The 13974-nt window shown below is 39.8% G+C and overlaps 1 protein-coding gene across 3 annotated transcripts in view; it reads right to left on the bottom strand.

Annotated features, from left to right (window-relative positions):
• Positions 1-13974, bottom strand: part of LOC111027502 (protein Shroom) — a 174373-nt gene that overhangs the window by 4035 nt on the left and 156364 nt on the right. For 2 of the 3 annotated variants that reach the window (XM_022305894.1, XM_022305896.1), the window contains 4 exons: positions 3500-3651; positions 1812-2741; positions 1344-1358; positions 1145-1271 (listed from right to left, as the gene is read on the bottom strand). In XM_022305894.1, the coding sequence (XP_022161586.1) occupies positions 1145-1271; positions 1344-1358; positions 1812-2741; positions 3500-3651 (1224 nt within the window). The remainder of the gene's footprint in view (positions 1-1144; positions 1272-1343; positions 1359-1811; positions 2742-3499; positions 3652-13974) is intronic. The other variant, XM_022305895.1, reaches the window with a different exon arrangement.

Raw genomic sequence — 13974 nt, 5'->3', positions numbered from 1 at the left:
CAACCAACTAAAATAGTAATAATTGTACTGTAGAATTTCGATGTTGTATATTAGGTCCTGGCCTAAGTCGATCGACTCCGTGACATTTATTACATTTTTGTGTAGTTCAACGCACGCACACCGTGATGTCCCCAATCCTGGAGGTACAAAGATATCCGTCCAAGACACTTTTCAACGAGATTTCATATCGGATTTAACTATTTAAGCGTGCGTTTTTCGACTCGTGTCGGAATTATAATATGGGACGCACGCCGCATATAATGTGTCGTTGAATTCCGAAGGATTATCTACCCGGGGCAATACCAGAGCTGGTAAGTATATCACGGCGAGCGGTTACGCTCTGAGGATTATTTTGAAGCCAATGGGTACATATAATATAGGACCGTCGTTAAATACTCGAACGTTATTTGTACGTCGTCTATAATATGTATACGACTACGGACGAAGCGTCGTCACAGTACACACCACTTTACATATTCTTTTGTGTATTTTACGCATACATAATTCCGTCACATTCATTATACCCACGTTTATTTTAACCAGACCACCATATACAAATGAAATTCGACTCAAAAATCGTATTACCATAATAATATCATCAACGTAATTATCGCACTGCAGTGCCAATCAGTCATCGCCACTCGATAATTCTACGAATTTATCGCTCGCGTCGATAGCGTCACGACGTCGTATACATAGTGCCGGTACCTACGTAGGTAACGACCGTCAAACAATCGATGGTTGAAATGATGTCGCGTATTACATTAATTTATTATCCAATTGTATGCTGTGTAGAACACGCACAGCTGTAAGTGCCGACGTATAATAATATTAATTCGTTTATAATAGTATATTACTAATTAGTATCACGGGACCTAATCAAATGATGAGAAAATACGTAAAAAAACTGCTAAGTATAGGCTTGTCGACTTAATTTTTTCAAAATAATTGTACATGAGCTGTTAACTACCAATGGTCGTAACGTCAACGCGTCATCGTAAACAGATCGACATTATAATATTGGAAAACGGTTTGTTGTATTGGATATCCCACACCCGACGTAAATAGTGCAAATTTGTCGAGGGAAAGTAACATCGTATAATAATGTACACATATATTAAAGAAAAAAAAACACTCGACTTACCACATGGCGTCACTACTACTGCAGTCGGTCAGTTTTTCGGCGACCGAAGTTCTGGACCGGGGAACCAAGTCCATGCGGAACAGCGGAGAAACATAGTCAGTAGAACGTTTGACGTCCGGTCCGGGAGCTGAAACACAATAGACATGATTAGGTTAGACTTGGAGGATATCGTATGGGCACTCGAATATAACGGATTTACCTTTGTCCTTTTTCTCTGAGCGTCAGAAAGCAGTGAGTAAACGAACAACACATGGCAGATTAGAATAATGCACACGATTTTCGTTAAAAGGGACGCAGGGAAGGTTGAAGGTAAGTGGTTTTATTAAAGGATTTGGTGGTAGGTACTTAAATATGTATTATAGACAGATTAGTGAAAAATGGGACAAACTAGTATACAACTCCTCCACAGTATTGGGCAAAACATTGACATAGAATACAAATTACACATATAATTTAAAGTTGAAAATAAATAATAATAGAAAAAAATGATCAAATCACAATTTAAGACTGTCGATATTATAATCCTTCTATAATTTGATAATAATATACTATGGAGTTTTTTTTGCTCAACACTGAATATGTAAAGAGAGTATTTAAAATAAAAAATAATTATTTAATGGGAGGGAGTCCGTGCCATAAAATGTATAAAATAATAGTAAAAACTCACCAAGTATGTTGTGGAGTTTGTCGGACGGCGACAAGTGGCTGATGAGATCGCGGGAAAGTTCTTCGCACTCGATCTCTTCTGGTGACTTGCGCCGGATTGCTGACGGGGTTCCGCTGGCGACGGATTTGAGTTCCGCCTGCGAAGCAGAATCCGACGACACCACCGAACAGCTTCTGGACACCTGATTGCGGTAACGGTGGTCAGTGGTGGTCACGGCGACCGCGGGCTCTGCCGTGTGCCATGTAGAATTACAGCACTCGTCGAGGTCACCGACAGTGGCAGGTGTAGCGACTCCCGTGGCAGATGGTGAGTTGATCAGGAGTGGTGTCGGCGGACCGCCCGTCCCAAAGTCACCGGACGACAGCCTGGTGGGCGAGTGGGACGGCGACGGGGCGTTCAGGGACAGGCTGCTGTAGCCGCTCTCGGTGGATCCCACCTGGGACAGGTCGGACTGCGACCGTTTTTGCAGGTGAAGGCTGGACGTGGACTCGGAGTGTCGGGGCGGCGGCATCATCATCAACTGCAACGTGGTGATGGCAGCGTCCGCCTTGTTAGGCATGTTAGACGGGTCCGATTGGGTCCTAGGCGTCCGAGACGACCGTTTGAAATCCTGTCCGGCCGAGTTGTTGGCCCGCGGCAGAGTTTTCGACAACTGTTGTTGTTGTGGCGGCTGGTCGACGACCGACCGCTCGGACAACACCGCGGGGGGCGGCGGTGACGGCGGCGCGACAGCTACGGCCACCACATCGACAGTCTGTGGTTTGCTGGGCGACGACTGTTGTTGACTAGTTACTGTGTTGTTATTGTTATTGTTGTTATAGTGGTGGAGGTGGTGGTGGTGGTCTAGCTGCAGGGATTGCAGTCGACCGCCGCTCGAATCCAGAAGATTGCTGCAACAATCGCTTCCGTCTGGCGCGACGTTTTCCACATCTGTTCACACATACCGTAAATGTCATTATATAACCCATAAATACAGTATCTTAAGACTATCTTTGTTTTGTAATTTTTTTGTTTTAGAAGTAATCAACGCTTTGTACGTGGGTTATTTTAAAATTAACACTTTCAAGTTTCAGAAAAATATGCTTTGAAAAAAAATAAAAGGTTTCAATGAAATTGTTTGATAAACACAAATGCATAAATAGAGGAAACAAGCGTTTTATTAAAACTATTACTTATATCTTTATTGACTTTTGTGTAAAGATTTCATTACACGTTTGAAACACGTAATCTAATCATCGCGTACAGCCGTAAAAAGAGTACCAATATTATTATTTGTTTATCATTATTCCGGTGGAATCGCCAGCTGTGCTATCGTAGGTCATAGGGTGAATGTGAATTACATTAAACATTAAACTGTTTAATAATATTCAGTTAAAAACCGGTTTATTTGTTATTTTTTTCTGTAATCGATTATGTAGTGTTTATGTTTATTTAGATTATAAACACAAAACAAGTACCTTACTTTTCAAGAAGTGCATTACTTAATAAACAATGTAGTTAATTTACTGAATTATTTAATAATAAATAGTAAAGTAGCAGGTAATTCATTACACCTATATAAGTTTTCGGGTGTTATCACTTTTGTCGAAAAATAAGAGTTTTCCAACCGACCACCAACCATGACTCATTTTCACCTCAACCCCCCCCCCTCCCTACACACTTCCCTTATTACGAGCATTTCGGCTTACCTTGTGGTTCCACGGCCGCGGCAGCGTCTCCTCGGCCGCCGCTGTTCGGCGACGCCGTCCTCTTGTAGCTTCCTTCGAAGTTCGGAAGTCCTTTCTCGCGCTCCCTCGGCTCTCTCTTGTACGCCGACAGGTACGACGCCTTCGATTGACTCCTGCGGACAAAACGGTTGGTACATTTAATAAGACCGTTGAGTTTTTCGACGACTAGCAATAAGACCGACATGGCGGCGGTGCATGACTTATGTGCGCGGTCGACGACGCCGTATTACTATAATAACAATATTAAACCATCGAGGTTTCGGAACGAATAAAAAACGGCGCTGCCAACCGTTGCCAGCCGCGTGCGTGTTATTAGAGCTATATAGTCGGGAGTCGCAGCTGCGAAAAGCGCAAACATTTAACGGGGAAATCCATAGCACCGAACGACAAACATCCAAGTCGGGTCAGGCACGAATGCGGGGTAATACGTATTATGCGTATTATATTGCGCGTTTTAGAATAGAAAAATTCCAATCTGCACATTAATATTAACGTTGTTGAAACCATTTCCGCGGTGTTTGCGTTTCGTACCGTGCGAGATCGATACCAACGAGGTGCAGTGAAGGTGCGTGTGCTCAGGCTGGGGTCAACCGTAACGGGCGGGTGGGTTACAATATTTTTCTAATGTGCTATAATATTATATTTTTATATTATTATTATTGTCATTGCGTATTTGACGGGTACAAACCGCACGCGACGAACGCATAAAATATAATAATAATAATTTATAACGAGTGTTGAACCCTGATGCGGCGCAAGGCGATAAATATTTTTATTTTTATTTTTAATAATATGAAACGAAAACATTATTACTATCATTATTATACACGACTTATGAGTTATGAACATCGATCGTTTGTCACGTTAGACGCGTTTCGTTTTGCGCCGATCGGTTGCATGTACAGAATAAACGGAAAACATTGTTTTTGTGGCATATAACACAATAGCGTCGCAATTAGAAACACAATATGACGGGTAAATATATTAGGCGTTAAAGCAGTTGCCCGACTACGGTAAAAAATAAATAAAATCAAGAGAAGAGAAGAGACGAAATTAACGTGCAACTAGGTAATGATATTCACGGACCCGGTCATTGTGTGACTGGCGATTTCGCCAATCGGAGCCCAAAATTTCTTTCCGCTGAATTCGTCTCGATTAGCATAATATTGCAAACGAGTAGGTACCTATGTATAATATATTATACTCTATAGGCGATAATACACGCATGTTATGTGGTCGACCGCGACTTTCTCATTATGGAATTATGTTTTTAGTCCGTTAGTCGTAATGATAGAACAGACCGTGTGACGTTTTTAATTATTTCATTATTATGTATTATATTATATTTTGCGCAATAATCTGCGGCTGTTCCGATAGATTTGACACGACGTGAGCGTACACAGGTAAAAGGGCAACGACGAAAATTCTATATCATCGACGAACGACGACGACGTCCTTCGCGGCGGATCCAAAACGCATGTAACAATGCTTAAAGGGGGCAATATGAGTATATATTTTATGGTAAGAGGGAGGTGGTTTGAAAAAGTTTGTTAAAATTTGAACCCGTATCTATCAGAATTACTTAAACCTTGTTAAATATATTATATAAGATATTGATTAGTAATCAATAATATATATAATGTAATTATTATGAGCATACCTAAAATTGATTATTTTCTTTTTCCATACGATACTTTAAATATGATGGTAACAGATAATACTTAAGATAAAAAGCTATCTTGATATAATTAAGTACATACATTTACGAATCATCGCCACTCTATCTAATTGTACACTATATACGTGTATACCTATTATCTACGAATAAAATTAATTATAAAAGCTATAAATCAATGCAAGACGCAAATAGCAATAATTACTCAGCTTTTAAAACGAAATAAAAAGTTCATTACAATCGACGAGAAGTCCCGAGATCGTTACTTATCCCCTCGGGATCCACGACTGTCCGAATAGAAAGAACGCATAGTGTAATCACGCGGAATCGTTGTAAGAAGACTTAAAGCAAACGCGTAACGTTCTCGGAAATCATTTAATTATGTACCATCACCTCAATTAGACTATACTAGACTCATAAGAAAAAACAGTGCAACAGTAAGCTATAATTATATTATACCGTATACCACTAATTGGGTACGCTCCGCGGCTGTCCAACGGACGACAGACAACCTGCAGTGATCGGCGTTTTTATATCCTCGCGAGCTAAAACCTTATACAGTACGGTACACGACCGCGTATATACATATGATGTTGGAATGAAGTACCTAAACCGTTCAAACCTCGCCATCTTCATCGACAAACAGTAATTGTAATATATATATATACATATGTAAACTGTCGACTAGACAACAAGTTATATCGATAGAGGTCACTCTATGTGTGTAGACGACCCAGTGAAAGGGGTGATTGAGATGGATGAGCAGGAAAATTTAAAAATACTGTTTAGTGAACGTGTTATATATATATATATAACATTTTATAAAGTCATACGGTTGGTGGAAAAGTTTAAAATGAAATGACATAAAGAATATACTAAACGTATTGAGGACTATATCTAGTTAAACCTTTTCAGTGTGACAAATTTCCGCAACCCCATTCCAAAGCAAAATCCGGGCACTGAGTTATATATAATATATAATATAACCGTCAATATGTAGATAATTCGAGACGAATGTTTAGAACCCGACATCATTTCTGTAAATCTGACGCGGACGAGTCGTGTTCGATATTCGCGTAATAATAATAAAACCATAATATTATTGTGATTGATCAAAAGAAGTCAGTGCGCGAAATCGATATTACTGTGCGGGCGGCGACAAGACCGTACAATATAATATTAGAACAATATTACAGAGGTCGCGAGCGAGAGCGCGATATCGACGATATCGTTATTAGTTATTACTTATTATTATTATTTATTATTATTACCTATTGCACACAACACGTCGTCGGGGGCAATTCATTTTTTTGGCGATCGAACGCCCGGCGCTCGTGACGCGTTTAGCCTCAAAACAAAACGCGATATATATAACGACAACTGCAGACTATACGTTGTATGCGGACTGGAGGGACATAATATTGCGGATTATTCGATCGTTGCACAACCGTGTTATTATCTTGGCGCAAGCGCAGAATTTGTTGTTACATATGCACATATTTAATAATATATAGGTACCCGACAACGCGGCGACGCTTGGGCTAATGATCCGGCGACACGTATACGACACCGCGCGAACATTATATTGTTGTGATTTATTTGATTGTACACACGAATTATTTATTATTGTTTCGCGGGTTCGAAATTATTGTTTTCGACTGATAAATTGGCCGTTTCGAGGTCGCGTGCTCGACACTTATAATGACCCGCCGAGGTCGGCGCGACACCGCGAGCTCATTGTGCCGCGGCTGCAGTGTTATCCGCAGCGAACAATAACACGGGCCTCAAACAATCGGTTCGCTCGCTCCGGAGATCTGTTTATCGTACGAGTGAAAAACGAGAAAATCGACAACAATAACGCACAATATCATAGACGTATAGGTATTACGAAATTCCGTCGGCAGCGCGCCCGTGTTCTAACACGTTTTCGAATTTAACTGGCAGGTAGGGCGGTATATATAGGTACCTACCAATATGTATTATTATATTCGGCCGCGAGGATTTTGCTCGCAAATCGCCGAAACCTACATCCATAAACATATACCGCACAATAAATTTAATATAACGACCAGTGCAAACCGCACGCGGTCTGTAAATGCAATATGTACGCCTGGTAAACTTCACCGACCTCCTGAAGCAGTCCGAGTGCGTAACCCCGCGCGTCTTTCGCAAACGCGTTTTACATAACGCACGGAGTCGCGATAAAAATCCAAAGCACGGCGTCAAAATAATAATATTAAAAATAACCGCAAAAACAACAGGTCCGCGTATTATATAGTTGCCTCTCTCGCGAGTAGGATTAGAAAAAAAACCGCGAAAGCCCGATCTCCCCGCCGCGGTTATGGTAACCCGAGCCGCCGCCCCGGACACATCACGCTCGGTCGTATATAATAATAATAATAATAATAATATGTAACCGCACTCGTGGTATCCTCTCTCGCGCACGCACCCGCGTACTCTGCAATTAAAATAACGTTGCATTAAGTCGTCGCACGCACATCACATCAGAGCATATTATACTTTATTCGTACACACACATAAATGTATTTATATATATATTTTATGTTTAATACCTGTGCAACACGGAGCGCGAACGCAACGGGATACTCGAGGCGGTGTCGGTGAGGGAAGTGGACTGGGACGGAGAAGGCGCACTATCGCTGTGTGTGTGTATACGTTTTCACGGCCTCCGGGGTCTCGAGGATGAAGATTAATCAAACACCACATAAACGTATAATAATATTACATATTATTATTATTATTATACGTTTATTATATTATTATCATTATACTCTCGTACGATGGGGTATACGCGCTCGCGATCGAACTCGTAGAAAGCAAAAGTTCCTCTACCGGTTTCCGTCATCGTTCACGGCCAACCGAGAGAGTTGTCGTCGTTGTTAAAGCCACCGTCATCCGTCGTTCGCCAACCGAACGGCTTTTTTTCTCAGATTTTTGTAAATATTTTCTAAAGTATCACTCGACTATTCAGTTTTGTGAGTCTATTTGATATTCGTATGGAAATTCAGCTAGAGCTAAGAGCACAAACGATTTGACAAAATAAAAAGAAATCACCAAATGTATATAATATAATATATACTGCAAATAAACCTAGCTAGTAGGTTGTTATTATAATATAATTATATTATTGTGTAGAAGAAACCGCTATTTCCCGAGTTACTTATAATTTGTTATATTATTATATATTCCGTTGCAGCAGTCACTGTAGCAAGTAAACGCAAGCGCATGCGTCGTATACAATACAGTTTTTGGTCATATTTTCGTCGTGAATATAATTTACAGTTTTGCCGCAGAACGATAATTATATTTTTTATCGTATACACTCCTCCCCGTCGAAAGTAATCAAAAATAATTAAATCGTTTCTTTTTTACACCACACAACATTATTGCTCACGAGTTTCGAAACGCAAACACCGCCACGGCGATAACACCTATACCGAAAAATAGTTCTTAATTCTTATAATATTATGTTTATTATATTATGCTCGAGTAATATCGTACCCGCAGTAAGATATATAAAATATATTATACTAAGACACCACAAAACACAATTAGATACGGTTTATTTTTTTTTCGAAATATATAGGGTTATAAGCTCGACGACAATGGATCGAGGGGGGACCCGTGTTCCCACACACTGCAACCGATAGCATTCGTCATGTTTACAAAACAGCACATGTATGTGTGTGTGTATGCGAGTTTGTGTGGGAGAGGATATATATTATCATTGTGTGTGAATGTCGAACGACGATTAGGTTTACTCAACTTGGGAAAAGAATGCCGTCTCGTATATATGAACAATACAATACAATAACGCCGTTGTCGGTACACACACAAACAGGCACACTCATCACTTTACGCGGTTCTAACTATATACGACGTCAACTAAGAGTAGATTTTTCTAAAAAAAAACATCAGCGACTATATTACATATATTTTATTAGTAGACATACACGGCTCATACAATATACGAGAGTACGCGACAGAGGTAAACGCGAGCGCTTTTACGTATCGATTTTGTTTTGTAATAATATTATATACGTACACATACTTCGAAAATCCGACGTTCAGTTTCCTCACTCCGGACGACAAAATGTTCAAATACCTGCACAACACCAACGACTTAATAGCTTCACGCTTGCGCATCCTGATCCTATGAAATTTATTTTTATAAAATAGCCCCAAATGTTTTCTGCGCTCAATAGTCCCACGAGAGCGGAATCCTGATCCTGGAGTACTGCCCGGTACGATGGTGGCGGGAAATAGTAACGCGCTAAGTCTAGGAGTATCTAACGTTACTTAGGTTTAAACCAATGATTTCTCATCCGGTTTCCTTGTATGCGCGCAGAAGGGATCGAACTCAACTATTAATACTCGAATGGTTGACGGGTGGTGTCATAATAAGACACTACTGCAGTATATTCGACCCGAATACAGTCGTCGCCTGTTATGTAATTATATAATTGCCGTGCGTACGGCTTCTCCCCTCTCGGGGCTTCTCGTACACTGTCATAATGATTTAATTTTGTCGGCAAACAACGGCGAGGCTTCCCTCAACCCCGTAGACTGCATTTGGGCAAGTCGTCCGCCACAAGACGTATTACTAGTACGACGTCTCCGTGCATAATCTAATTACTGTCGTTTTTTACAAGTCTGTCATCGCGCTTAGTTAAGGGTGTGTCCGCGATATACTATATATCTGCACGATATACCTATATATGCGGCATTCAAGGTAGGTGGCGGGGGCGTGGTCCGTATCAAAATATAAAAAACATATCCGAGTACGCGACGGTGGCAAGAATGAAAAAATAATAATAAATAAACATGAAAAAACAGACTTTCGTGCGCACAAAACAGATCGAGTCCTTGGACGCACACTGGCCGCATAAAATATTATATATCCTGTTTGGAATTCCATTATTATATTTTCCTGTAACACGTTTCAATCGGCGGCGCGCACGGTGTAATAATTGGCCGAGTTAAGTCGTCACGGGCAGTACACACCGTGTTGTAGCAATAATAATAATAATAATATATAATATCATCAGAGAAGTATATAGTATATTGTATTTCGCAACGCGCGGTGATGGATCGGTAACGATTTTTCGTCGAGCCACGTGAAAAACGCGATCGTGACGACAAACCACTGACCGTATGTGTGTATAGTAAAAAGTGTACGTGATTTGGTTCAAAGACCCCCGCGAACGGACACACACACACACACACACACACACACACACATAGTGCACCATCGCAGTCGTTGGTCCGTCGTCGTTATTCCTTCAACGAAATGACTATAATATAGAGACAAACTATACGCGAGGAAGACGATTGCACGACGGAATCGTTACGGCGAGGTGGTGGTGGCGGAGGAGTTGTAGGAAGAAAGAAAGAGAAAAAAGTATGTAATAATCGCGATAAATAACGGGAACGCGTACAATATAGGTATATATTATATACTACGATGACGGCTGGTGTGTGTGTGTGTGTGTGTGTGTGTGTGTATAACGGACGTGGGCCAAACGCGACGACATTTCGGTAGTCGTGAAATCCTGACGAAATACCTTCCGTAGTACGCCGTTGTCGTGAGTCGAGTTCCGACCCGAACCGGATTTGAATAAAACAATGACCGCCGCCACAGGTCGGTAGAGCACACAACAATTACGGTAAAAATAACAAAATTTAAATTTTAGAAAAAAAATGATAATAACAACAACACATAATAATAATTAACTGTGCGGAAATTGGCTCGGTTGCAGTGTGTACAATATACATATAATATTATAATAATATATGCACACGATTGTTCAAAACTCGGAACGAACGAAACGTATCCCCCCCCCTATATACCGCGTTCTCAGCAATTTCGAGAGCGTTACGTACGGGAATAATATTATTACTTATTGCGCATACAGGCCTGCATTATAACGTACAAAATTACAATTATTCGAATAAATTTAAGTTACATTTTTCCGTCGCTACTTCTTCCTACCATGGAGTATGGAAGGAAGCACTAACTATACATAAATTACGACGCATGATATATACACGGTCAACCGAGTGCGCTGCCGCATAGACCGTTCTAAAATAATAATATAATAATATTGTTATATTGTGTGTATTCCATGAGATTGAAAATTTATGGGATAACTGCACGCGATATAATATTGTTATTAATTGTTATACAGTAAAATAATAATAATTATTGATAGCATTTGTCGTTTGTAGAGAATATTGTAATGTTGTTGTATGCAATGTAAAAAACGGATTTTAATATAGTTAAATTAATTGATATTAGTTAAGATAGCTAAAAAAGTGTTGGAAATAAAAAAATCATAATGATACTATTAAGTACCCGTATAGATAGGTACTAAGCCGCAGCAAAAAAACGGCAGAGATATATATCTCGCGAAACGAATGGTTCGAGTGGCTGCCGTCGTCGAGTCGATAATGAATTTTGCACACGCACGCGCGGTGTGCCAAACAACAACGTCCGATGATGATATTATTTTTTTTGACAATACGACGACACAAATAATAATAGTAAAATTCAAACATCGTTCGATCTGTACAAAGCACACACAAAACAAATTATAATTTTTTTATTGTGTATTAATGTATTATTATTATGTGGGACAACGTTCGAGTCACAGGCGCTAATTTTCGACGTTTTGCTTCCGAGAAAAGTTTCGCTTTACCTGACGATCGCCGCCGTAATAATAGCCATACCGTATATTTATAATAATACTATAGGTACTACCTAGTTCAGTATATTATTTAGTTTTAGAATACGTTTATTTGCGACCACCGACGCATACGATTTTTCCATAATGTAATAATATACAGGTCATATACTACACGGACGACGAGAGTACAAACCAGAAGTATATAATATAGTACATAAGACATAACAGTATAAACAGTCTAGACTATATAGAGGTACACGATTTGACGAACGCGATCCCGTTACATACAATATTTATGTACTATGTATTTTAGTAACAATATAATATGATTTACGATCGTTTGCTTTTTAACTATAGTTTGTTATTTTGGTGACGGTAAGACTTGTTGTAGCGCCCGGAGAAACGTCATGTTTTCCCTCATCGTCGATTCTAAATCAGTTAAATACGCGATCGAAAAAAGCGGATGGCTTATCAAAAAAAAAATAAAAAACTAGAAGATTTTCCGGTGAATTTTGATCGCAAACACTATTTCAAACCGCGGACAAAAACTATATGGGAATCATATACCTATACACAACGCTAGACGATCGCACTAGTCGAATATTGCAAAAAATCTTATAAAGCAACGGCAGACGGCTAAAAAACTACATTCGTATACAGTCGAGATACCTATATCTAGATTTGTATACGAAATATACACGTGACGTGTATAAATGCTATTATTATAGTTCGCCGCCTCGCCGGTCACATTATTGTATTTCAAACGGCGTGTCCTTCATGCAGAGCCGCAGAGGTATACGTTTACACATAGGAACGCACAAATCGAATACGAATTATGACGAATCGGAGTACAATTTTTTTTTTGAAGTCCGTATTAAATTTCAAACATCTAGACACCTAGTAGACGCTTGGCGGTGGTAAAGGTGTGTATATTTACATGTTTGTTTAACAGTTCAAACAAAATGGCATAATCTACTTTAACACATCATTTGAAATTATTTTAAGAGTACTCAAGATAAAGTGCCTGTAGTTACATTGAAAATAATAATGACTCTAGTGCTTTTTGAGTAGTAATTATTTTGGAATTATTCCCCCCTTGTTGAGTACTGCTGAGCGCGGTAGTCTTAAAAAAATAATGGATTTAAACAGATACAGAAATTCTACAGTCGAAGCGAGGCAACGAAAAAAAAACGTGGTCAAACACCTACAATTTCAATCTACAGACGAGAATAATTTGGCCGAGCTATAAAATAATATCATCAAATTGACGAACGATTTCGTGACGCGCCAGAATGAGAAAAAAATATTATTTATGCCGCCGAAACGCTACCGAGGCGTCACGGTCTACCGTATCGCCGATCGATATATAACAAAATATTATAATAATAATGCACGCAAACAAATCTTCCATTGTTTACTTCTTCCCTCCCCCGGCACCACCACGTCGACTGCGTTACATAATTGTTTATACATATTATGTGAATTATACCGCGATTATTATATTATCCGTTGGGGCTAAATACGCAAATAATATACACAACCTTGGTCCAATTCTCAAAACTCGTACTCCGAATAATACATATTGTATACAAACACGATGCGAATTTTTACATCGAATACCTATTATATAACCGTATATATATATATATATATATATATAACACAACATAGCCCTGGGGAATTAAAAAACCTCTATAATATAGACAAGCGGCGTCTCACATAAACACTATATATACGACCTATTGTGTGTGACGTGTGTGTGTGTTTTGAGCAATGACCCCAAACCAAGTGCAAGATGCTTCCGACCGTGTGCGAGAAGGCGGCGGTGGAAAAATACGTAATCATTACGCACTGAGTGCGTTCGAGGCAAGAAGCTCCGCGAAGACATTTTTCCATGAAATTAATTCTAAAACGGACTATTCGCGGTAAACGACCTCGGTCGCGCGGTGGCGTTTACCTCGGGGTCGCGTGAATTATTCATTCCGATTTTATATAGCTGATGGGAATATATGGCTGCTGGCACAGCGGAAATCGGGGGGCGATCTGATTTTCCA

This window comes from Myzus persicae, unplaced genomic scaffold, assembly GCF_001856785.1.
Source record: "Myzus persicae strain clone G006 unplaced genomic scaffold, MPER_G0061.0, whole genome shotgun sequence".
NCBI lineage: Eukaryota > Metazoa > Arthropoda > Insecta > Hemiptera > Aphididae > Myzus > Myzus persicae.
This window is presented reverse-complemented; position numbering and strand designations above follow the sequence as displayed.